Raw genomic sequence first — 26719 nt, 5'->3', positions numbered from 1 at the left:
CGCCCCGCCCCGCCCCGCCCCCGCCCCGGCGGGCAGGAGGGTCCCCGGCGGGCGGCGGGGCCGGTCCGGGTGCCGAGGCCGCGGCGCGGGGGATCCTCGAGAGGCATCTAAAAAAATCGTTTCCTTCCGGAGCGGCGGCGGCGGCCGTCAGTTCTCCGGCGCGGCTGGGGCGGCGGCGGCGGCGCCCTCCGGGGTGAGGCGCTCGGCAGCCGCGGAGCCGGGCGGGCGCTGCGCGGGGCCGGGGCGGTGGAGCCGAGCGGTGGGAGGGGCGGGGAGGGACCAGCCGCGGCGGGGACGAGGTGCCAGCGGAGCGGAGGCGCCGCCGCCCGCGCTCCCGCCCGCAGAAGTTTGACTGGGGAGCGGCGCAGCCGCCCGGGCCGCCGAGGCGGGGCGGGGACCCGCGGCCGGAGACGCCGCGCCCGAGGCCGCCGCGGGACGGGGGTCGCCTCCAGCGGGACGCCGGCGGCGGCAGCGCCGCTCCGAGAGCCGCCCCGCCCGCGACATGGCTGCGCGATCCCGGAGACCCTGGCTGAGCGTGGTGCTGGGGCTGGTGCTGGGTTTCACCGCCGCCTCCTGGCTCATCGCCCCTAGAGTGGCCGAGCTCAGCGAGAAGAAGCGGCGCGGCGCCAGCCTCTGCTCCTACTACGGGCGAGCGGCGGGGCCGGGGGCGGCCCGGGGCGCGGCGGCGGCGGGCGGGCAGCAGGCGCCGGCGGGGGCAGCGGCCGTGCTGGGCGGCACGAGTTTCAGGAGCAGCCCCTGGGAGCTGCCGCCCGCGGCGGCCGAGGGCACGGTCTCCGGCCCCGCTGCCGGCGGGGAAGGGGAGCCGGAGGAGGAGGACGAAGGCGGCGAGAAGCGGAGCGGCCGGCCTGGCGGCAGCCACAACGGGAGCGGGGACTGGGGGGGCGCCCAGGGCTGCGCCAAGCCCCGCAACTTCCTCTACGTGGGGGTGATGACGGCCCAGAAGTACCTGGGCAGTCGGGCGGTGGCGGCGCAGCGGACGTGGGCGCCCTCGGTGCCGGGCCGCGTGGAATTCTTCTCCAGCCAGGGCTCCGCCGCGCCCCCCGGGATGCCCCCGCTGCCTGTCGTCGCGCTGCCGGGAGTGGACGACTCTTACCCGCCGCAAAAGAAGTCCTTCATGATGATCAAGTACATGCACGACCACTACTTGGACAAGTACGAGTGGTTCATGCGGGCGGACGACGACGTCTACATAAAAGGTGACCGGGGTGCATCCTGCCCGCGGGAGGCAGGGAGGAAGGGGAGCGGTGTCTGCGTGCGTGGCGGAGTTCCACAGTGGGTCGGGAAGAGATTCGGTTCGCGCCTGGGACGGGGAAAGCATGGGGTTCTTTGACCTCCCGCTGCCCCGCCGGCGTTTGCTTCCATCCCCGGTGTGCGGGGCATGGGGAGCCGCCCCATCCCTGAGGGAATCCCGACGTGCCCGGGGCGGGCCGTTTCTGCGGAGGCCGCGACTCTTTGGGGAGCCAGAACTGCGGGTTGGACCACACCGGGCACGGCGAGCGGTCCCCTGCATGGGCGAGTGGTCCGGTGCCGCCGTCCCCGCCCTCGCTGCTGTGGCGATCCTCCGGACGAGCCTCCGCTTTGGGCCGGCGGGGCCGTGCAGGATCCACGACCTGCGGGGTGTCTGGCGATCTCCCCTCGCCCCGGGAGCGGTGCTGCTGTCAGCGTTATCAGCTCTCCGCCTGCCTCCACCCCGGGCTGGGCGAGCGCAGAGTGAAGCTGCTGCTGAGTGCAGCGGGTGCCTCCGGGCAGCACCAGCCGTGCTCCCTTGCGAGTTTCATAGCACGGTTAGGACGTGATGTTCTGCACCCTGCTTCCTTTTGGTCTGCTCTCGGGGCTGGCCGCGTTCGTGCTGTGTCCCGCGCTGAAGAAACGGAAGGTGAAGTTGAAAGCATAAGTCCAGGTTGTGGGCTTGCTTGCTTACACTGTTGTGAGTTCGTTGGTGGTGGCTATACCCTTCCCTGTTTGTCACTTAATTTTGAGTCGTTTAATAGGCTATCTGCTCATCAGCTGTCATTCACCTGTCAAATATTTGCAGATGTCCACATGTATATATGTATATGCATTCAGTCACAAATGTAAAGTTGTGTTTTCTTTGACCTCATTTCGAAGTTGTACTGAACCTGTCTTTAATTGATTACATGGTCCCAAATTAAACTTGTCCAGAAACTTTTAATTTCAAATAAATATTAAACAGTTTCCTAAAATAACTAGCTAAGGTATTTGGAGGAAACTGTATAAGCTTTGTAGCACTGGAACTATTTGAAACTAGCAAGAGTTTTACTTTATTTCCAAGGATTAGTTCTGTAATCAAACATGTTTTTCTTAGTTAATTTATCTTTGCTCTGGTATTTTCAAAAAATAATCGTATTAAAATCTTACCTAATATTTCCCATCCACTCAATTTCCTCTCCAGCCTGGAGCTATATTGTCCAAATTGTTCAACTTTAGGGACTTTTATGCTAGCGAGTGCTTTCCATCAGTATTGTTTGAACGGAACAAAGTTCACTTTTAAAAATTAAGTTTTGACCATGTTCCAGCTTTTGGCTGTAAGGAAAATGTCATTGTAATGTTAATTTAAAACAACCTATGAACTTTTCCAAGAATATTTTCTGTGAGGTGTAGGATATTGTTTTGGAGGTGATTTCCTCTGACAGTCTCAAGTACTTGTTATATTTTTTATAAAATCTTGAAGTACAGGTGGCTGGCAGAGTAGTCAGAGACATAATAGTGATCTTGTCTTTTTGTCAGGTGAAAAATTGGAGGAGTTTCTTCGCTCACTGAACAGCAGTAAACCTCTGTATTTGGGGCAGACTGGTCTGGGTAATATTGAAGAACTTGGAAAACTGGGGCTGGAGCCTGGAGAAAATTTCTGCATGGGAGGGCCAGGAATGATCTTCAGCCGAGAGGTTCTCCGGAGGATGGTGCCACATATAGGTGAATGCCTTCGAGAAATGTACACCACTCATGAGGACGTGGAAGTGGGCAGGTGTGTCCGCAGGTTTGGAGGAACTCAGTGCGTTTGGTCCTATGAGGTAAGTGACAGTGTAAATTGTAGCGTACTTTTTGTTCACAGAGTTTTTCATCTTGCAAGGTAAGTAGCTGTATCTGTAATCTCTTTCCACCTTACTTATCTTGCAGTGCTTGCATCAGAATGCGAACTGCAGATTCTAAGGAAAAAAGAGAGGAAAACATTCACGACATACTGCTGTAATCATATTTTTTCTACTTGCGTTGCGTCTTATAGTTTTTGTTGGTAACAATTACTGCAGCTATGTTGTAAGCGTTGCTATGCTGTAATTTGCTACAGCATTACCTAGAGAGTTTCAAAACAATCCTTGATAGGCAACTGTTGTATTTGATATACATACTGTTCAGGACAGGTTGTTTTAGGCAGATATTTTCAAGTTTGGATAAGCATGAGTCATATTTGCTTGATCTGCATCACAGTATCATAAAATATATTCTGGCATTTGAAGAATTGCCTGTATTTTCTTAATTACTCAGATGTATTTTATTCAAGTTCATTATTGACAAAAGCAGAAAGAGGTGTTTGGTTGGTTTTTTTTTTTTTTTTTTTTTTTTTTTTTTTTTTTTTTTTTGTACAGAAATGAAATTTGTTACACTGCCTTTCTAAGATACAACTTTAATAGCATTTTTTTTAGCATAGAACATAGTGTTAAAATGGATTAAGAACACGTGCAGTGTAACAAATTTTCCTATGCTGAAGTAATTTTAGGAACAAATTACTTCATTCAGTAGTAGCATTTTCTAAAGTTATAGAGATCTGTTGCAGTACCCAAAAAAATTATCTCCAATGCCATAACTAAAATTCATGCTGATTTCTCTGGAATTATTGTGGTTATTTGCATGACCATCTTTGTAGATAAAAATAGGCTGAGCATACAACTACAAGAAAGGGTAAAGGGTGAAACCTAATATGATGAATATTATTTCACTTATTTTGACCAATTCTTTAGTATTATTATGTGCTTGCTTTTGTGGCACTCCCTCATTAATCAGGAAAAATCCATTTTAATGGGCCACAGAAAGAGATTATGTGTTATTTAGTGTCAAAAAGTCAGAAAAAATAATTAATTTTGTGTAATTTCATTTTAACGAAAGAAAATACTACATGCTTCGTACTAATTAGGTAGAAATCTTAGAGGCAAATCCTTTTTACTTCACAACAGGGAGATGCTTTTTGAGATGATTTCATTATATGTTGTAAATGCCTCTGTGAGATAATACACATCTCTATGAGATAATGTGTTGCTCTGGCAGAGCAGGGAAGGCATTTATGGTGTTGATGAAAATCCATGCAGAACTATATGGGACCAGTGGTTTCTAATCAGACATCCAAATTCTATGGTATGTTGGCAGCCTAACCTTACACACTGATGTGTTTGGGCTTTGTCTGTACAAAGCTATTTTCCAATCCTTTTGTGCAGGTGATGCTTGCGGTCTGTTTCAGGTGACAGCATTAAGATTCTGCCTTGGCAGTTGTATGATGGAAGGGATTTTTGGTTTTGTTTTTATGGCTTGTCTTGAGAAATCTGTGGAAGGGAAGGAAACTGATAGTATTGTTACAATGGTTATAATTTATTTTGATGTTGAATGTCAGGACATGTTGGCATCAGGCACTGATCTTAAGGGGGATGGAACAAAAAAATACAGTTTTAGAGACTGGTTTGTATGACTGCCCCGAAGTTCAGCTTTCCATGGTAAGATTGAGGCCTGAAAACAAACTTTTTGAAAAAAACTCATGCTTGTATGGGATCTGGAATAGAGAGACACCAGACTTAGTTGTCAGCTGCTCTTGAAGGACCTAGGTCTATGTGATAAAGAATAGAAGAAAAAAGTGTTGAGCATTGCAATAGCCCCTACTAATTTCTGGCCAGTATTTCTGTCTGATTCTGAAGAATCTTTGACTCTGTTGCCAATGCAGAAGCTGCTTGGGAAATGCAGATGATTAAGACAAAGCTGCTTAGGATGTTATCCCAGCATTAAACCTATTTAGATGGGAAGGAGGGAAATGGGGTGTCTGGAAAGAGAAGCTGCATTTGTGCTTTGACATGGTTTGTGCTTTGCAACAGAATGATACTCTACCTGAGTGGATCGGTTGCAGATTGCTACATTATTTGGTGAAAAGAGTGATTTTTTTTTTTTTCCCCTGGGGCATTGAAACTGTTTCTGTGTGCTTTTTCACTCCTGTGTTAGATCAGAAACACTCTCTGTGTGCTAGAAGGGGAATATTCCTTCAGATACATGTGTACAAAGTCTAAGATTGGGGCCAGGACTTCCTGTGTAACCAGTTGCACTTTCGTCCTGAAGTCCTCTTATTCTATGTAGTATTAAACTGAGTCCCGTTGAGCTGCAAGATTATTGTGAACTTAGTTGATTTTGATAAGATGGATAATTTGTATTTATGATGATAATTTGTATTTATAATTTGTATTTATGATGGATAATTTTGTATGTATTGGTAAAGACCAATGTAAACTGGAAACAATTACATTAAAATTCATAGGAGCTTTGTAGCTCCAGAAGAGTTGAACACTGTTGCCTTATTTTTTACTAGATTTCTTTTCTAAAAACTGGACTGGAAAGTCGAAGACTTGCTGAGAAAACCTGAAATGCTTGATTTTTGTTGTGTGGCTCAGCTGGTGGAGTTGACTGGCTGCCTGTCAGAGTTTGTTCTGCTGCTGCTTAGGGTTATCCAGTAAGCATATGGTAGCTTATATGCATAATATGCTTGCTGACAAGAAGAGGGTAACAACTTTGACATTTAAAATTTTTAAAGTTTTTTGTTGTTGTTGTTGTTGTTGTAAGAATGAATTTAAAAAAAGAAATTTATGAGGCTGAAGTGAGCCATTCTTACATTTTGAGCTTTCTAGAGTTAAATTCTAATTCTTCTGGATTTGAAGCCAGGGCTAAAGATTGGGTCTCCCACATACCAAGTGACTCACAGCTGAGGAGATGAGCCTCTCTCTCTGCATCTGATGATGGAGCTCCACTCTAAATAAAGAATTAGTTGTTAGATTGCTGACGGAGTGAATCTAATGACAATGTTTTTAGAGTCCTTGCAAAAAATGGAGGACAGAAGGAGGAGGGCACTCAGGTTAGTGTCTCTTTTTGGTTGCTGTCCTATTCTGCTGGACTTGTGCAGCCTGGTGTGGAGCTGAAAAAGAGGCAGGATCCACTTTTCTGAGCATGAGCATCAGGAGAAAAAGAGGTGGTTATAGCTAGAAAAGTGTCAAACTGCTGTATTGACAGCAGCTTAGATTCAAATTGTCTGGAAGCAACAGCTGAATGGTAGCCTGAATCACAACCATTTCCTTGCTTCATGAGAAGGTATCTGCTAGGAGTGTATTTTGGATGGATTGTTTTCTTTCTACAGAAGATCCACCCTTATTCTAGTTTATTTTTTCGATTATGTTTTAATTTATCCTTAGTTTTGATAATGCCGTAATTATTGAGGTATAATAAACCTGACAAATTTGTCCAAAGTATCTCTGTAAAAAGTCTCTTAGCTTTTGTAAGGTCATGGCATCTTCTGCTTCCCCAGATCAGAAAGTAAGGATTAAAAGGGCCTTTTGATTTGTTTTCAGAATCCATATTTCAAACTATCACTCTCTCCCACTAATTTTGAAGCCTTCAAATGTTTTTATTTTAAAGGAATGAAGAAATCAACTTGATTTTAGTTAGTCATATATTTTCTATTCTTTTGAAAACAAAAATATAGTTTAAAAGCTGAGATGCTGTGTACTTCCTCATTTTGCTGTTTAAGAGGGACTTTAGTATAGAGGATGAGTTGAAATAAAGGGCTGATTGCTTTATCTCTCTTTACTTCCCCCCTTTTGTTAAAATATATTTTGGGTTTCAGAAGACCATTTTGTAATTTAAAACCTGAGGTTTGAACAGATCAAATAGCGTAGTTCCATAAAATGACTAAATAAAATGCTATGTATGAAATAAGTGGCTGTAACAATTTAAGAAGATATTTTCAGGGTGTAAATACTATCAAAGAATGCGGGTTTTTTAGAAAATGAAAAGTGTTGAATGCAGCATAAAACATTTAAAAAAATTCATTGGTGTATTTGTAACATATATTCAAATGATTGCAAAGCTTTTCTTTTTATAGCCTTTTTCCTCTTTTTATGGATGAAAATCACATCACATATCTTAAGACAGAAGAGATCCATACAGATTATCAAGTCCAGTGCTTGCTATGTTCACTTTAGAGTTAAAAACTGTATTCCTCCAAAGGATCCTGTACAGGATATGTCCTATCCTATTGATCCTTTGGTATTGTGAAGGTTGATGTTGAAAGAAAATATGGTACTTTGTACACACAAATAGTCCACATAAATGATATATGTATTTTTCCATTTGTTTTTTTTTGCCCTTTATTTCCAAAGTTCAAGGACAACCATATACACAGTCTCATTATTGCAACATTCTTTTAGTAAAAAAAGCTCTCTATTATCCTATTTGTTATTGATTCCCAGTAGTTGCAGTAAATATTGCAGTAAATTTCATGGGAAAATGCCTCTTTGGATCAAGCTGTGTACTCAGAAACTTTTCCTTTACAGTGCATTGGTATTTTGACTGTCTCTGGTGGTACTAAAACTTTGTAAACCATTTAATGTGTCTTCCTCTAAAAATACTTTATATTTTCTGTTTTAATTTAAGTTTTCCTTCCTGATGTATTTTAATCTCTCATTTGATGCTTTATCTCTCTCCTTGGTGAAGATCAGTACTAAGCTTTGAGTTCAACCTTGCACCAAACAGAAGCATTAGAGATGTGTGTGCCTTTGATGATGATAGGATAGTATTTTGCTCATTTTGTGTACTGGAATGATCAGTCTTGAAGCAGCAGTGCCCACCTCCACTTAAGCTGTTGAATTTGGACATCATCATTAGGTAGTTACATAAATGCAGCCAATACTTAAAAAAAACCTCATGAAAGCATAGAGTGAGCTATCAATGATCCTAGAATAAAAATGCGCAGAAGAGTGGACCCTTGCAGTAGGGATCCCTGAGGCTATATGAAGAGAAGTCAGGTGATCCCAGAGGCCTTAGAACTTTTTTGCATAAATGGACGTTTTCTGATACAGGATTGCTTAACTGTTACCAATATCTAGGTGATTAATGATGTTAACTGTACTTTTCAGATTTCTGTATGTGGTTCTCACCTGGTTAGAAATGTGGTTCTCACCTGGTTAGAAAAATGAGTTCTATTTTCATACTATTGTAGTATAGTGTTTCTGTGTGTATATGATGCAAATAACTGTAGGTCCTTTCTTGCATAACCTGTTGCTGTAACCATGGTGCTAAATCGGGTCATTACTCTTGCCCTGTGTGGCTCTGTCTGGTCCTCACTTGAGCTGCTAGACCTGATTGTGCTGTGCAGACTTTCTCTGCCTCTCTACATAACCTCCTGTCATTAATTTACTCTATTATGTGGGGAATTTGGGGACACTGCCTGAGGGCACTGCCTCTCTTGGGTTCATGAACCCTGGGGGCTCCTTGTCATCTTAGCCCTTCTTGATCCTGCCATGGTCAGCTTGGCTGGGAAGTTGAGGAACGTCATGGTGAGAAAGCAGTCATCCCTGGTACTTGCATGTTTCTGACTCATAAGTGTTTCTTTGTGTGGCTCAGCACAAGAACAAGAGCTGGAGATACCATTTTTTGGTGTCTTTATTGTGACAGATGGCATTCCCATAGCTACCACAGAGATGTGCAGGAGATCACACAAGCCTATGGCTTTGGTCCACTGTGTGAGGGCATCTGATCTTTGGACCCAAGATCTAAGAGGGCCATTGCTCTAATTGAGTGTTACGGTCTCTTACGCTTCTGTCTTGGTTTCAAGTTCAGCATCCTGTGTTTTCCTCTCTTCCCCAAGAGGAAATATTACTTGTGCCTTTTTGGAGTTTTACAGCTGTGTATTTGTGACACCTGGTGCTGAGTTACCAAGTTGCTGAAAGACTCTAGGGCATCATTTTCATGTTCCTGGTGTGAAGAATGTGTGGCTACACCTTCCTTCCAATGTGTTTTTATCCAACAGCAGCCCTTTATGTGGAGGACTAAGTGGTCTAGGTAACAGCTTTTGTTTCACTTGCAAATGTTTGAATATTCTTAAAGCACGCATTTCAAAAATTTTCCTCTTTAAGAGTAAGCTCTTGTTTCATTTACCAAAGCATCCCACAGACAAGATGAAAAAAGGTTTCTAAATTATTAGAAATGTGTCTTTAGTTCTGCGTATGGGTATCTTGAACCATGTCTCAGTGTCTCTGAATATTTAAAACTGACCATGTTTGACTTTTTGCCCTCAAGTTTGCTGTCATTATCTTGGAAATACTTCCTCAAGATTTTTGTGCTATTTAATATATATGGATGGTACTTTCATAGATGTGTAGTGCAGAAGTCTAGGTATTCAAGTGTTTAAATTGTCTGTCATGAGCTGATGCAATTGTGGCACAATTATTGTGAGAGATATTTCATTTAAACCCACCAGATCATCAGTCTTTACAGTGCCCTATTACTGTACAAGGAATAAACTTGATTTTTAAAATGAGAGTAACAGATGAATAACTGCATTAGTGTCAGCTTTAACTGAATTCGGGAAACAAAGCAAGATGAAACTCTTGTTTACTTTTTTCCCTGAAAGTTTTCTGTATCTTAAAATCAAGTAAACCTAACCACACAGGAAGCATTAGTTTGTATAGATGTTTCCAGACTTACCTATGCTTTCAAAGTTTTGACTTTCCTGTAAGTTCTAAAATAACTATGTTTCTTTGCACATGCACAGATCTGATCATGGTAATTGGTCATGTTTGACTGACAGTTTTGCTAAACAGTCCTACTTCAGCCTTTCTGAAGATGGTTAGTTGAAATGAGATAGTAGAGACTTACTTAAAGTGTGTTTAGGCTTCTCAAAGACACATATATTCCACAAGTTGTTTCCTTCTGCTCCCTCCTGACCTCTAGGGTAGATTGGTTTTGTTACTTATTCTGAGCTATTCTTTCTATCTCTTCTCATCCCAACTTAGAAAAATCTCACAGAGCTAACGTTTTCCTGACTTTGACTTTCTAACTTCAGGTCTTTTGAGATCAAAAGGCATACTTCTACTGTAACAGGAAATGCTCACAAAAGAGAGAGGCTGGAAGTTGTAAACAAAGGGAGTTACAAAAATTATTTGAAATAAAAGCTAATTAAATGTACTCTTGAAACTTAATGGCATATTACAGTACGATATGTCTTTTTTTAGAAGAATACATTTTGTAGCTACTCTTCTTTGGGAAGAGTATCTTTCTTGGGAGTTTTCAGGTAGACAACTAGGCATAAAACGTGACTGGATCATTTGAAGTTTTCTTGCTTTATTTTACAGTTCTCATTACCAAAGCACTTGCCAGCTCTTTTCAGTTCTTAGGTGAGAAGGCATATATTAACTCATTGTCAGCATATGCTGCTGTACCATATTCTCTCCAATATTTTTTTATTTAGTTACTTCATTGCATTGCATAACACAAAATACTTGAAGAATACCTCATATATTAAAATTGTAGCAAGAATTGCCAGCTTTGAGGAGTTTATTCCATCAGACCAGTGCTGGATGCTGATTTAAGCTCAAGATGAGTGCCAGGTTGGTCACTTTTTAGTGCATATTTGGATCTGGGGAGCAAATAAATGTGTAGTTCCACCCGCACTGCAATATTTTTAGCTTCTGGTATTACTCTAAGCAAAGATTTTTGGCGTGCCTGTAAGAAATCCTTTAAAGCATTCATATACTTTTGAAAAAAAAGAACATCTTGAACTAGAGGTATAATTTTAGGAAATTCTGGAGGAGGATAAGCTGCCTGGTAGCTGATACAGACTTCTTGAATGCTGTTTTATGTATGATTTAGTCTTAAAATGAACCTAGGAAAGGAGTTAGCTTTTTTAAAATGTAGTGGTGTTGAGATACATTTCCATTATCTTTTATGTAGTACTCTTGAGATACACTTTCAACACATTATTTGAAGTTTTACCTTTAGTAAAATGAACACTTAAAGATATTTTAAAAAAGTTTTAAAATAAGTCTTCTGGAGTATGTTGGTTTAACCATACAGTTGAATACTGTAAACTAAAACCAGAGGTTCTGACTGGATAGATTGTCTATTTGGTTTTAATTTTTAGTTTGTGATATTTTATTTAGAAACTTGAAACTGTTCATTTTAATAAGTTTAAAATAGGATGGTAAGCTTTTTGTTTGGTTGGTTTGGGATTTTTTTTTTCGTGTGCGTGTACTTGTTACTTTGAAGGACTTTATGCTTTCAGGAGTGCTTTAAAGTGCTTTTCAGTGCTTTTAAAATATTTGAGTCCCTAAACTCTTTTGCTTTTTTAAAAAATTACTATTTTTTACAAACATTCAATGGCAAGTTAACATCTGAAGGACAAAAATCTGATCACCGGGGACACAGCTTGTTTTAACTTTGTATTTGGTAGTATAAGAGAGATGCTTGTTCATGGAATCCTTTCTGGGTACAGCATTTGTGAACAAGCTCCTCATGGTGTATGAACAAATGCATTGAAGAAATGCAGCATTTCTTTTATGGTATATGTGGCTGCAATGCAGTGGAAATATATGTATCCTTTGCTGCTACATGAGACATACACTGTAATTCTGCATGCACGGAAATGTGCAGATATACATATGCATATGTGTAAAGCTTGTGCGTAGGTGACAACCAAGCTTTCTGGGGCATCAGTGAAAGTCCTTTGGAGAATGAGCTGTGCTTCTAAGTCGTTAGTGCAGTCTGTCTACTGTAAAGCTTAAGAATTTAGCTTTCAGATTGTTCTATCTTTCCAGTTAGATCTGTGTCTTTCTGTTCTGTGTATATGTATTTTTTTGCCTTCAATTTAACATAGTTTATTTAGCCTTCCTTGAAAGTATTTTCTTTACTGCTGCAGATTGTAGTGCACCTTTCCTCATAATGACTGTTCATCACAGAAAGGGCCCATCTTGTGGACCAACTCTTATCCTACTAGAATTGCACAAGTTCACATTGTTGACATGTGACATGACAAAACGCAATTAATTTTTATGCCATTTTTTATCGGTTTGGGGCAAAACTTTAATTGGAAAGTGCAGTGAATTCCAGAAGTCAGGGAATTTAGCTATAGCAAACATAGCTGATGACTAAGCTTTTAGGAAAGTGCTTAACTCGGCATGTGAAACAGTTTTGTTATGTTCTTTTAATATATTTAATTGTTCCTTTTAAATAATCTGTTAGGTATGAATCTGTCCTGCTAAAAGGAAGGGAAGCAAATGCTAGTATTCTGCATTCTTCTGTGCTGTATTTTTGTGGTTTCTTTTTTATTCATTTGGTAGGGGGAAAAACTGCACCTAACTGAGGGTAGTTGACTACAATAGAAAATATGGTCAAATGGTACAAAATAATTTTGAATAATATAATACTTAGGGGTCCAAGAGGGCCATATAAGTGTATATGCAATTCTTTTGTGAAATTTAATGCTTGAGTCTTGCTTAGAGTTATGGAGTGTGTCTGTTACATCCTTGCAAAAATTGATTATTGTTTTTACTTTCAAGAAAGAATTCTGTACTAAAACTGTGCACTGGGCATTGCTCCATCTTTGCCATAGAAGTTGGTGCTCATGTCCCCTCTTCCAAATCTGTTAGCCTTAGTTTTTAGTCTGTGAAGTCCAAGAATAAACACATTTCTGTTCTTAAATTCCTAGCTATGGTGTGGTGCTGGCATGTATGCTTGAACGTGGCAACTCTATCATTGGAGTGAATTATAAAAGATATATAGTCTTTGTGGGGCAGAGAGCCTTGAATGAGCTAAGATTGTCCTTCTTTTTGCAGTATGCTTATCAACTCGTCCAGCCTGAGCTTTCTAACTCATGGCTGGAAAAATGTTTTGAACAGTTATTATTTTGGCTGTAGTCCTCCTAGAAAAACTGACTGCCCATGTCTTGGAAGGGTGAACGCTTTAATGGGTAAAACACTGGATGGTTGAGCCAGACTGTTGTGGTGAATGGAGGTAAATCCTGTTTGTGACTGATTGCTAGCAGTGTTCCCACAGGCTTGATTTTGGTGCTGGTCCTGTTTAACTTCTTTATTGATGGTCTGGACATGGGGATTGAAGGCACCCTCAGTAAATTTGTAGACTACACAAAGCTGTGTGGAAGTGTTGATCTGCTCGAGGGTAGGAAGGCTCTACAGAGACCTGGACAGACTTGGTAAATGGGCCAAGGACATGAGGCTCATTAAGGCAAAAAAATGCTGGGTTCTGCATTTTAGTCTCAGCAAACCCAGGCAGTGCTACAGGCTAGGGGAGAATTGGCTTAGGAGGTGCTCAGCAAAAAGGGACTTGGGGGTCCTTGTTGAGACCCAGCTGAGAGTGAGCCGGTGTGTGCCCAGGTGGCCAAGAAGGCCAATGGCATCTGGGCCTGAACCAAGAATAGTGAGGCCAGCAGGACAAGGGGAGTGATCATCCTCCTGTACTTGGCATTGCTGAGGCTGCACCGTAAGTCCAGTTTTGGCCCCCTCCACACCTGCAGGACATTGAGGTGCTGGAGCTTGTCCAGTGAAAGTCAGCAAGGCTCCTGAAAGGACTAGAAAACACGTCTTATGATGAATGGCTGAGGAAGTTGCATTTGTTTAATCACAGGACGAGGAAGCCTCTGCATCTCCTGGAAGGAGGCTGTAGTGAGGTGGAGGTCGGTCTCTTCTACTGTGCCTGCAGTGAGAGGATCAGAGGGTATGGCCTTCAGCTGAGACAGGAGAATCAGATTAGATATTAGAAAAAAGTTATCACTGTTAGGGTGTTCAGGCATTTGAATAGGTTATCCTGTGAGGTGGTGAGATTGCTTCTCTGGAGGTGCTTGAGACACATCTGGGTATGATGCTGAGTGGTGTGCTTTATGGGTTACAGTGCTGGGTGGATGGTTGAACTTGGAGGTCTTTTCCAACCATGAAAATTCTGATTGTGTGAATGCTCAAAGCAGGGGAAGGAAATACTGGAAGGAGGTGGGTTGGAATGACAGACTGACTTGCTTTTGAGTTTGGCAAGTTAGAAAACAGCTACTACTAATCAGCTGCTTGTGACTGGGTTTCATTCACACAAGTAGGACTTCTTTTGTGAGTTTTTGCCTGAAGATAGGATGTGCTGTTAGTGTTCTCTCTCTCTGTGTAGATGTTTCCATATATATATGTTGTGGAGGTATTTATTTATATTTTTAAGTATAATGCAGGTTATTGGCATTTGTCTTTTTACTCCACTTTGGGGAGCGAATAATGGTAAAGACCATTAAATACTTGTCAGTTTGTTACCAACTTTTTCTGGGGACTGTTTATTACTATAGCAATTGTTGTGCCAAGAACTATCTGGTAATATAGGCCCCTCATCCCCATTTGAGAACACAGCATTAGAATATTGTTATGTTTCTGTTAAATATGCAGTTATTTTCTATAGTATTCACTTACTGCCTGTATTTTAATAGTGTGTTGAGGGATGTGAAAGTACTTAATCATCCACACTGACCAGAATAGGAGTTCCATTATCTATGTATAGTGTTGATAAAATGCTGGTAAAATTTTGTTAGTTCAGAAGGGGAAAAATCTAACTGAGGACCTCAGAATAATCATGTTAAAATATGTTCCTGAATGTAGGAACAGTCAAATTTTTCATAGTTCTGAATCCTGGTGGTACCTTCTTTTTTATATGAAAATATGCTTCAGAAGTAGCATTCCTGCAGGGCAAGTCCAGAACTGCAGGAGCTTATTGCACATCTCAATTTAAAAGAACTTTGCTGTTGCTTATTGGAATGTTTAGTTTAGTACTAAACTCATAGTTTTAGTAAAACACTTTATTGTTAATTTTTCATTGCTAAACATAATTTGAGGATCTACTGCTTTCCTTGGAAATGGCCTCCAAAAAGGTTTTTTTGAAGGTTCTGTCATAAATCTGTGACATGGCCAACAGAAACAAAACGATCTGATGTTTTTACTAGTTTTAATAGCCATGTTACCTTCAGTGTAAGTACACTCTGTATTCTTTCCAACTTGAAATAAAAAAAAATGTGATGCCCTGAGTTGGGGGAAGACAGGGATTTTTTTTTTCCTTGTTGAGTTTTACTTGGTTATTTCTGTCTGATCATAATTATATTAGTCAGTTTGGTCCAACCTTCTCTGCAAAGGAGATACTAGCCTGTACAAATGAAGTAACTTTTTGCCCTTGTCGTATCCATAATGACCATGTAGATAGGTAACAAAAATAATTGCTGGGTTAAGTATTTAGTTATATGGGAAAAGAAGCTGTAGTGAGTATTATAAAAATGGAATTGTAAAGAGTTGCTCTGTTACGTTTTTATAAACAGTTGAAAGAAAATTTTTAATGTTTCATCGTACTCATTGTTTGCTGGGGAAAAATATGTAACAATGAGAGGTGTTAAACAGAGTTTTTGGCATCTGTTAATCAATACAGATAATAAACCAGTAATTCTCTTGTAATTAACAGATTGAAATTTCCATTCATTCACAGACTCTGAGGAGGTATTTAAGATACCTTCTACACATCCTACAATTACTTTTTTATAAACACATTGAGCTCTGTCTAAAATAATAGGATTTTCCATTTTAGTTGTACTGTGCCTCTGGAATATTGTATAAATGCAGTTTCCTCAATAAGTAGCACTTCAAACTTATTTGAGGCAAATATGCAGCCTTTTTTTCTTCAATGAGCTGTTATTTACTTTAAAAAGCTCTTGGTTTTTTCCCCTTGTATCTATGTTGATAAGGTACTACTGAGCTTTACTTTGATGAGGTATAAGGATTCACAATCCTCTTGTTCCCTTAATCACCCTTCCTTTCATTTGCCTCAGTTTCTTTTTTTATTTATTTAAAAGTATGATCAGGAATATGTATGGTACTATGTGTGGGAACTTACGTGTAACTTCTACTGTGTCTCTGGATTCCATTTATCATTTTTAAGGCTTTGTCACTCTGTGAATTCATCACCATTTTTCAGTTGGTTAGTACTGCCAGGTCAGTGTCATCTTTGGCTCTTTTCACCTACTGAACTTCTGACTGGCAGAACATTCCAGTTGTGTTAAAATTTACTAGTATAGTAGTTGCATTGTTTAATCCTGTTGCTATTGGAAAACTGTGCCATCCTAAACATCATGTTGCTATATCAGCCAAAAACAGCCTTTTCTTGTGTAAAGGGAATGTTCTTGGTTCCCTCTGTGACCTCCACAGCAAAGGCAGATGCTATGGTAGTATGAGCTTAAAGTCATACTTCAGTAGTCTTAAGCTGCACCAATGGAATTATAGGTTGGAATTAGGAAAAGGTTTTTTACAGAAACAATGATAAAGTACTGGAATGGTCTGCCTGGAGGGAGAGGTGGTGGAGTCACCGTCCCTGGATGTGTTTAAAAAAAGATTGGATGTGGCACTTGATGCCATAGTTTGTTTGAGGTTTTAGGCTTGGGTTGGACTCTGTGATCTTGAAGTTCTCTTCCAACCTACATATTCTGTGTGATTCTGTGTGAGAGGGAATGTATTGTGTGACCATGTCCCATGTGGAAAATGCCAGCTGTTGTGTCCAGTTTACTTGTACCTCCCGGCAGGCCAATAGTTAGTGAACAAGAAAGGTTTCATTTCATAAACAGCTAAGTTGCATTATGGTACTTGTTGAGGGCTTTAATTCCAACTAAAGGAAGTAATTCAGTGCCTTTTAGAAGGAAGTCACCTTTTGGTTTTTCAACTTTATCCTCTGTCATTTGCCACTTTCTTTTCTGCTGTTCATTGTTAGTTAAATGACTCCAAGTAAACATGATCAGAAACCCCCAAAGGATTATCTTTGAACACTGGACTTCCTTTTTCAAATCTATTACGTGAATCTAAAGCTGAGCATCTATAGAAGACAAACATACAGTAATTCCCATTTTGCTCTGCACCCTTTGTAGCGAGAAAAAATAAATGAATACTGGAGTCTGCTGACAGAGTTGATGTTTCTGGTTAAAGCATGTTGACTGTGTAATACAGGTCCTTTTGTGCTAAGAAGTTGTACCTAATTTAGAAAAAAATCCTGTATGTACTGTTCATGAATGCATTCATTCAGAAGAATTGAAGTGGAAGATTCCAATTAATTGTTTATGATAAAGGTTGAAAAAGCATGTATATGTGTGGACACACAGGTGTGTGTGTATGTAGATATGTATATATATATGACAAACACTAAAAGGGTGTGCCACTGCTTTGCAATTTAACAGCTTGAGGTGATTTCCTTGAAATACCTAAAATAATATACAAAATCTTAAAAGAGTTTTTTGGCTAGGTTGGCAGTTATTTTCTTGTGGAAACAAGACTTGCATAAATGCATGGATTTTTTCCAGTCTTGATGCTTCTTCAGAGCTTTTAAACTTCAGTAATAAGTAGTAAGTATACATGTGTTAAATCTTATGTGCGCCTTTATTCCTTAGGCAGTTTAGTTCATGCCTATGTGTTAAGGTTGGCATCAGTCCTGCAACTGATACCAATCAAATGGCTCAGTCATTGCAGTGTAGAAGCAGTCTGGTCCTGCCAGCTCTGGCAGCTTTCTTGGAAGAGAGTTGTCAACTTTTGCAGAACTTAGCTTTTCCTAAGTAAATAAATTAATGCAAGTTGTAGACCTAAAACTGCCTTTGGCGTCTGCATGCAGTGATCTGTGTTACATGCTGATATATCCTTTGGTATGAAAAGATATGTTTTCAGTGCCTTTTTGACATTCAAAGGATAAGAAGAGCCATAAAACTTGAGGAAGCTCTGAGGGCCCTTAGTACGTGCAGGTGTTAAAGCTCCTGTCGATGAAGGGTGTTCTGAGCTGAGGTGAAATCAGTCCACATTCTCTCTTTGTCCTGATAGAAATCACTATCTTTTTATGTCCTTCACTTACAGCTGTAGCAAGGAGCCTGTGGCTTGTACGAGAGAGGCGGCCCTTGGATTTGTCGTAGTCTGCAGCAGCTTTTTTGTGTTCTGCTTTTGGGTGACAGAAAACCATGTAGGGGCAGGAAACTGACCAATGCATTTGGTTTAAGAGGACTCATTTCTCGTCTGGGGAGAATTTGTCTCCTCTCCTACCTTGCTGCACTTACTCTCTGTATGCATCTCTTTAGCCTACTTTGTGGGAAGTCTCTTCAATTTAGAGTTCGATTAAATGTATGTCACACACTGAATATAGACTTATTTTCTGCCATAAAATTGCTTCCTTGCTCAGAGCTTACATTCCCTTCATCTGCTGTCTCTTTCTATGGATTTGCCCTTTGTGTTTTGTTGCCACTTGGTCTTGTTTGCAGTAAAATTTTTCCTCTGACTGTTGCCTCTACTTTTGAAATGACATGAAAGTCTATAAAACCATACAAAATTGCTCTGTGGTACTGTGGAAGTGAAACTGTTTCAGTAAAAGCTGTGATCTGTCTATGAAAAGAAAAAAATCTTGCTAATGAAATAGATGTGCAAGGCACACATTTTAAAGGAATGATGTGGGCTGTTAATGTTTTTTTCAGTGGTTTGAACACACATACAAAGGGGAGATGTCATTTTCAGTGCATGAAACATTAATCACTTTTGGAGGTTATTAAGGAGAGAGTATGTTTTTTCTGTAGCTTTTTTTACACCAAGGTCTCAGAAAAATAGTTTTTAAGTAAGCTGCTTTCTTCAGTCAATAAATATGTCCATAGACACTTCTCAGCTATATTGTCTTCCTCAAATCTTCAGCTTTTTAAATTAATATATGTATTTCAGAATACTGCCACCATTTCCAGAGAAAGTCTTACCATTTTTTAAAGGTTTTGTAGTTTTGTAGGAAGCTGACAACTGGAAGGTAATTCTCTGAGGTTGGGTGGAGTATAGGCTAATGTTGTGTCAATCTGGTGCACTCTATGCTGAATTGAAAGGGTGAGAGACACCAAGTTGTTTTTCCTCACACAGTGATAATGGCATTGAAGATGGTGTTCTTCCTTCTTTCTTGCTACCCCATAGTGCTGAGCAGCTGAATGCCATTACCTGAGGTGTTGCTTTGACATCAGACAGATTTTAAGATAAACTCAATTTTCTTGGGGCTTCCTGTGCACCTATGTCTTGAGTATTTTTTTATTGTTTCTATTATTATTTATCTTCAGTACCTTTTTTCAGTGGCAAAAGGTTGTGTAAAATGCTGCTGAACTCATAAGACCAAATTTTTTATACTTACCCTTTTTGTTCACTCATTATCCTTAGTTCTTCAGCTCTTAAATATTAATGACACATAGCATTCTTTGTTACAAATTTTCAAAACCTGGACAATGTAATCTTCATGGGACACATCTTCAAAGTTTTGCCTAATAAGAGGGCAGTAATAGCTTTTAGAAAGCATTTTTAATGTTTAATAATTTCATACACATTAATACCATAATGTTCTCCAGATGGTGAAATCACAAAGCAATAAAAATGCTTTCACCGTGGTAATGCGTGTGTCTCCCTGAATGCCTGCAGCCATGTTCTCTGTTCTAAATCTTTCAGATGCAATCAGTTAAATGTGGTTAGTTCTCAAAATTAGTTGGATGGGAGACTTATGGAAGACATTAGGTGATTGAAAGAAATGATCTTGGCAGTACGTGGTGCATTTCTCACTTTCTTTAATCCACACTTGGGAATGCCTGCAGACCTGCAGTGAAGAGTGAAGCTCCTGGGGTACTGCTTGCTGAGATACTTCCTCTAGAAGAGCTATCAATCGTGGTTCGGGCAACTAATGACCCAAAGAAATCCCATGTTAATCTGCTTGACAATCTTCATCTAACTTTTTCTGTTTTATGGTCAGCCTACATAAATCTCTTTGAAAATTGTTGCAGTATTGCCACACATTATTAACAATGTTAATTTTATAGCTAGATGGATTCTTGTCCTGTTCAAGAGCCGAACTGTTCAGGGTTCTACAGAAGTGATTAGAAAATATTCCAGTGTTTAAATGGTTTATGGTCTTCATCGAGGTGACTTTTTACTCTGTGTCTGCATTGTAAATAATCAGTAGTAGGCAAAGCTGAATTGTTTGTTTGGATTGTGATCTGCTGGTGCGTGCTGTTGGTCTCGCTGCAGAGTTTCTAAAACAGGATTGTGAAGTGTTTCTGAAATGCAGGTACAGAAAAAAATACACCCTTCAAGAGGGTATATGCTCTCAAGGCCAGGTACTGGCAAAGCCCTGCAGTGTTAAAGAGCTGGAAGGGATGGAGCTTCACATGCCTGGCTTGGACATCTGCACAATCATCACTGAAGATGGGAGGCAAGATTGTGGAATGTTTTTATTAGGCAAAATGAGGATACCTGAACAGATGCTCAACTGAAAAATTTTCTATGAGTTCTGAAGAGATAAAAAAGAGGGCAACATGCAACAGTCTTACCAGTCTCCTGTATAGGGAGAGATAGATGTGACAAAGTGAGCGTGAAAAAGGAAAGTGGACAGAAAGGAAAAATGTGCTCATCTACAGAGACCTAAGACCAAATATATCCAGTCTGGGGTAACATGTATAGTCTTGTGATAGGGTCTTGAAGTTGAGGACTTTGAACAAAGTGCTGTTAGAGCTGAAAACAGAGGGAGGCTTTCTGTGTTTGTGAATGATTTGTTTCCAGCTAAGGAAATATGTTTGGGGCTCTTGTAGGTAAATGAAGAAAGGATAAATTGGAAGAACTACTAAATGCTAATAATGTCAAAATGTAGTGGTAGTGATGATGGGATGTTTCAAGCAAAATTAGTGTTGCAATAGTTCAGACATGATATATATTTATGGAAGAAGCTAATGTGCTCTCACTCTTTGAAAGATCCTGTTCATTGAGGGTTCATGCCAAACTTAAAGGACACTTGAGTCAACTGCAGTTTTAATAACAAAAAGGCTTCTCCTTAAACAGCTTTTAAAAAGTGATTTTTTTTTTACAGTTCTCCTGGTTAGTTTAATTTCCTTTATTTGTTTTATAATTAATTTTTATTTTTATAGCTTATGTGATAGACACAAATCAACACAAAATTAATAAAGATTTACAAAAGGCAATGATTGATATGTGCAAGAGTGAGAGTAATTTTAGGTGTATGAACCTATATTTATAGGAATTTGCTACAATTGCTTGTTTGGTTTTTGTTGTTGGTTTTTGGGTTTGGTTTTGGTTTTTTGTTTGCTTGTTTGTTTCCTTTTATTGGTTTTTTTTTTGTGTTGTGTTATTTTTTTCCCCTGGTTTAATGGACTAGTGCCAGTACTCAGGCATCCTTGGTCTGTAATTTCTTGGGACAATAAATCCTCAGTCTTTCACTATTATCTAGATTACCAACAGGAAGTCGCATCAGTCTGTGCATTAGGCTGATGTTGTTGTTCATCACCTTCACTTTCAGAATGCACCACTGTGTCTTGCTTCCTAGTTGGGTGCTGGACTGAAACACTGAGTTCCAGCACCTGCTTGCCTCATGAGCTAAGTCAGACAGGACAGTGTCTGTCCTGTTAGGTCTACACCTGATTAGGTTAATTTTCTGTAAAAGTTTTGGTATGGGTCCAGTCTGAGTGTGCAACAGGGGAAAAGTATAAAAATGTCAGCTTTTATGACTCCCTATCAACTTAGGGTAATCATTTATAAGTGGAAGTTAGCCCATATTAAATACCTGTCAGGCTCATGTTTTCCCTCAGGTGGTTTTCAGGTGCTGGATAAAACTGGACCTCTTCTTCCACAGTCTAAATGCGTAATCCAAGTCAAGAGCACCTCTGTGCAGAGACTCTGGTACCAACCATTTCAAACAGGCTTCTCAGACCACAGGGTGCAATATGGTGTTTGTAGCCAGGATTTTCAAATTAATGGGATTTTTTTCTTTTCTTCATTGAATGCTTCCCATCTTGCATGAGATACGTTTTGTTTTCAGTCAATCTATTCTCTTCCTATGAAGAATGTCAATAGAAAAATATAAAAGAACTGGAAAATATGTTCCTGTTTATTTTGTTAGATTTACTGTTTTGCCGCTTGGCAGTCTCATAATCGAATTTCAGTCACCTTCTGATTCTACTTACTGATTTTTTTGACACATCTTTTTTTTTAAACCAGTGTGTATGTTATGCTATGTACTATCATTTCATAAAGGCTTTCAGCTGAAATTTGTACTTCATTTCTATCAACAGTTATTTTCAGTAAACTTATGGGAAAGCAGCTCAGTTTTTACTGTGCTACATTCTAGAATAAGTGTTCTAGAATGTAGCATAGTGTTCTGCCAGTGTGAGCTAAAGGTAAAATTTTGATGCTTGGCAGATGTGGTTTTTGCAGACTATTGTGTGCTGCACAGAGGTAGTTGGCAAACCAACTTCAGAACAGCTGTTGTTGAGAAGTCTTTAGTTTACAGATTTACAGTGTTTTTAGTAGTTTGCCTAAAGATAGTTGCTTTAAATATATCAATTGTGTGTGATTTATCATAATCAATTTTAGTAATTCCTCTCTGCGTACAGTTAATAAAATGTAATTTCCTTTAAATATTTGCTAGACAGATGATGTTAATTTGTCTGTTCTCCATCCCAGCAATTCAAGAGCATTATAATGGAAATAGCCACCCAACATGAAAGCAAATTACTATATCCTAAACCAAAAAGCCTATAAAGCCAAGTAGAGACAAATTAGTTGTGATTTTTCCCTATTGTTATAGTCCACAACACTTCCATTATGCCTGTTCATCTATCAAGGAAAGCTCTTTGGGAGGAAGCACTGTGAGGAAACTCTCCATCAGCACATCTGTCAGTTTAGGAAGTGGTAGGATACATCATCAGCTGTCTGAGGAATGCAAAGGAAAAGGCAAGAGCCTTCTTTTTGGCAGCTGGAGAGGGGAAGGAATGTGTTTTGCCTTTCTAGGCATGCCAGGTGTAGACTGGTATGTGGTAGTTTTTCCTCCTTTTTGCCCGTGCATTGGCATCATCTGAGACCCTCATTGCTCACAGGAGAGTCGTTACAATCTGGACAGTCTTTCACTTGCTGTAACACAGGAGGAAAATTAAGTATTCCTTTGTGAAGGAACTGGGGAGGACCATGAAATAGAGGCTTTTCTGAATGCATTTTTCTTTATTCTCTGACATTGCAACTCCCTGGCTTTGCCAATCAAAAAAAGGCAGGTATGATTTGCCTTGAAAATTGTCAGCTCCATAAGAATTAGGATTTTATTTTTTGGTTCCAAACTATATCTGCATCATATACATCCTAGATACTTTAAAATATTGAAAATGGCATTTCTGTCCCTGACTGACTTTCAGTTGAATATTTTTACAGACATTTATTGTGCCATTTTGTCACACAAAGTGTAGGGGAATCAGGATATCCTTTAAATGCAGAGCATACATATTTTCCTCGATGTTTGAATACTCTGAGAACTTTTCTGCTTCATGATTGCATTATCAGAACCGATTAATTTGAAGTTTTATTTCCACCTTTTATTTGTAGTCTATACTAATGGTAACCATGTTACCAGCATACTTCCTTTGACAAGGAAGTATGTAAGCCAATGTAATTTAAAAGAGGCAAGATTTCTCTGTTGAGCAGTAACAGTTATTTTATTCTGTCCAGGTGCAAGAAGAACATGAATGTATATATAATGAACATGCTATTTATGGAAAAGTACTTCTGTGACTGCATATGTAAATATCTATTATGTCATTTCTTCATTGACTTTTTGTTCCAAACTTCTTTTCCATAGATTTTGTACTGGTCATGACATTTTGTTCTTCCTGAAAAAGTTGTAGTCCAACACTTTTTCCCCAAGATAGTGAGACCCTGTAAAAAAAACCCTCTGTATGGATGACAAACTGCATTGAAGAGTTTAGTACCACATGAGTAGTGTCTTGATTTCAGCAGCTTTACTGATAGACTAGGCTTTACTATGTGACCATGTGCTACTTTTACGAAGAGGAATCCTTCAACCTTTTAATAAAATATACTTTGTTCAAAGACAAGCAGCGCATGGTAATTGCCTTACTCAAACCCCTAGCATTCATGAGTTTTACTACTGTGGAATGACAATGTGCTTTGGATGCTATTTTTTATTATTTCTTCTGATCCCTGGGACAAAGTGCTGTAATTTTTCCCATCTGTTGTTGTGTTTCTTTTGGTTCTTAAATACTAAGTGTTCTTCCACTGTGCCTAACACTTTTCATAGCAGTTTCCCAGGATCTTTAAATATTTGATACAGAATCTTTTATTATAACAAGAATTGAACAAGAATGAATTTATCAGCTTTCTCTCTACAATTTATCAGGTTAATTCACTGGCAGTAGTTTAGCTATTATAATTAGATTAGTTTGATTTTGCAGTGCAGTTCATAGTTAGTAAGTATCATGTGCTTTTTTTTCCTGTGCCATCTCTGAAAGAGTTGTCATTATGATTGTGTTCTCTGAGAAGGTTGCAAAAATGGCTATTCTCATACTACTTTCAATTACAGAATTTAAAAAGACTGAAAGTAAAAACCTATTTAAGAAACTTTTTTCTGTATTGTTCTACCTGTTCTCAGCTTTTAACCTTCTTGGTACTTTGCTTACATACGCTTTGAAGTTTGCTTTCTGTGTCCATGCTTATGTTCTTATGTTGTAAGAGTTCTGCTGCTTCTTCTTAGTTACGTTGTTTTGTTTCAGTGTGCAAAGAAACTTGCTTTTTAATGTTTTTTAAAGTAGAGGAATACATAAATCTAATTAATTTGTTTACATTGTTGCTGGAGAAGATGGAAATACTTTATAGCAATTTCAAGTGTTAAAAAAAATGGAAATTTTTCCTGTAAAGACTGAAGGTGATCTTTATGTCAATATTCTTTGTGTTCAGAAAGTAATTACAAGTGCAAATAATTTTCTTTCTCTACATGAAAAAAGGGGAAGATCAAAGTTTGAGAGAAGCCCTCTTTCTTCCCAGAAAGCAGTTCATGTTTAAATTGGTTTCAAGGCATGTTATTTGCAGTATCTACTTAGCCTTTGGCTGTAACAGTCATGTTTTTGTTGCTTTAATTTGCATACACAAAGTGAATTTTATTTCAGTCCATTACTATGGCATAAGGGTAGGATATATTAGAAAAATGCACTTTAAATATTTGATTTCAAGTGAGACAGTTCTTATTTATTGCAGGAAATTTAGTAAAGCTATATGACAAAAACAATAGCAAGGATAATCTGTTTATTATATGTTTTCTCCCAGTGATTAAATAGTTTCAGGCAATCCTAATTGTGAAAGCTGCTTTTCAATGTTGAGTTTGGAAAAAAAAAACCAACAACCAAACATTAAAAAGAGTGTTTTCTGTAATTTTATGAATTTCTCCCTTTGCAAATTTATTTTTCTCAATATTTTGTCAATATTTATTTATACTAACAAAGTTTTTGAATAAACTCCTCCTTCATTCTGCATTTCTCTCAGTATTAAAACACTATTGGTTAATATCTGCTTGGAATTAAACTTCAGGCTCATAATAGGTGTGGAGATCTGACAACATAATGTAAACTGGTGATGATAATTTTCAGGTTCTAAGAAATGTCTAAGATTTTTGTTTTTTTTCTTATTCAAGCTTATATTGAAAGTTACACTTGTCAGTACTTGACAAAATTTACATGCTTGATATTTTCTCCAAGGTCTGAACTACTGATTTGTTTGTGAGTATTTTTAGGATTTTTTTTTTTTTTTTTTTTTTTTTTTTTTTTTTTTTTTTTGTTATTATTATGCTGGATTTGTACTTCATTATCTGTCATGCTACAGCAGATTATATAGTTCTCATGGAGGCATGATGATAATTAATAATTTATAGTCCTTGAAAAAGAATTGTAATATTTGTATTTGATAATGATAGTGCAGTGCCGTTTTTTACATTTCCAGGAAGCATATTTCTTCTGACATCTCTTTTAAATTTTTGTTTGATATTGTAATGGAAATTTCCACTTTCCAACAAATACCTAAAGGAACATAGATTTATTTGTTCAGTTTAAGTCTATATGCAGAAGGCAGTTAGTCCAATGTATTCTCTGTTAATTTCCTTGACCACAAAATCGCATTAAATACTGCTGGGGTTAGTCAGAGGATCATGGCTTGGTGAGGGCCCTGCAGGACTGGTTGGTCTACAGAAGTAAAATGTTGGAGAGGGAAAAATAAATGTTATGCTTATCAGCTTGTATCATGAGTAGTAATATGGCTGTAGGTAGTAAATTAATGTGGTAAAAAGTGGTTTTACCTGTACCTGAAAGCAGGTTTGGTTCATCTGCCTGTGGTAGATGAATGGGGAAAACAGTAAAATAGTAAGAAAAAAGATGGAGAAGGCTTGGATTGTAATCCTGTTTGAATGGAAGTACTCAGGGTTAAGGAATATGTGGAAAAAGTGGATAAAAAGATGCACTTTTTTTTTCCTTTACCAGAAAAGAAGTAATCAGTAGAGGTCTATTCTGTCAGTTACAAGTGCAGGCCTGTCATTTACTATTTAACAAGAAAAGGAAATTTATATTTTCAGTTGTAGCAATTCAATATTAATCTTATTTAGTAATGTAAATTATTTTATAAGAAGAAGTATATAACAAAATGCACACTTTAAATATTTGATATCATGTTAGTTTTCAGTTTTAAAATTCATTGGGTTTTGGTGACTAGACAGTAGGTAGTACGTAGGAACTAATTTTGATTTAGTTCAAAAAAGACAATAAAATGCT

At 39.1% G+C, this 26719-nt stretch overlaps 1 protein-coding gene across 1 annotated transcript in view; it reads left to right on the top strand.

The window, feature by feature from the left end:
• Positions 1-502: 502 nt before the first annotated feature.
• CHSY3 (chondroitin sulfate synthase 3) overlaps positions 503-26719 on the top strand; it is a gene marked incomplete at its 5' end in the record, with an annotated part of 141259 nt that continues 115042 nt past the window's right edge. The window contains 2 exons of the mRNA XM_083883015.1: positions 503-1217; positions 2770-3053. Of these exons, the coding sequence (XP_083739141.1) occupies positions 503-1217; positions 2770-3053 (999 nt within the window). The remainder of the gene's footprint in view (positions 1218-2769; positions 3054-26719) is intronic.

The sequence above is a fragment of the Zosterops lateralis genome, assembly GCF_965231275.1.
Source record: "Zosterops lateralis genome assembly, chromosome: Z".
NCBI classification, from domain to species: Eukaryota; Metazoa; Chordata; class Aves; order Passeriformes; family Zosteropidae; genus Zosterops; species Zosterops lateralis.
This window is presented reverse-complemented; position numbering and strand designations above follow the sequence as displayed.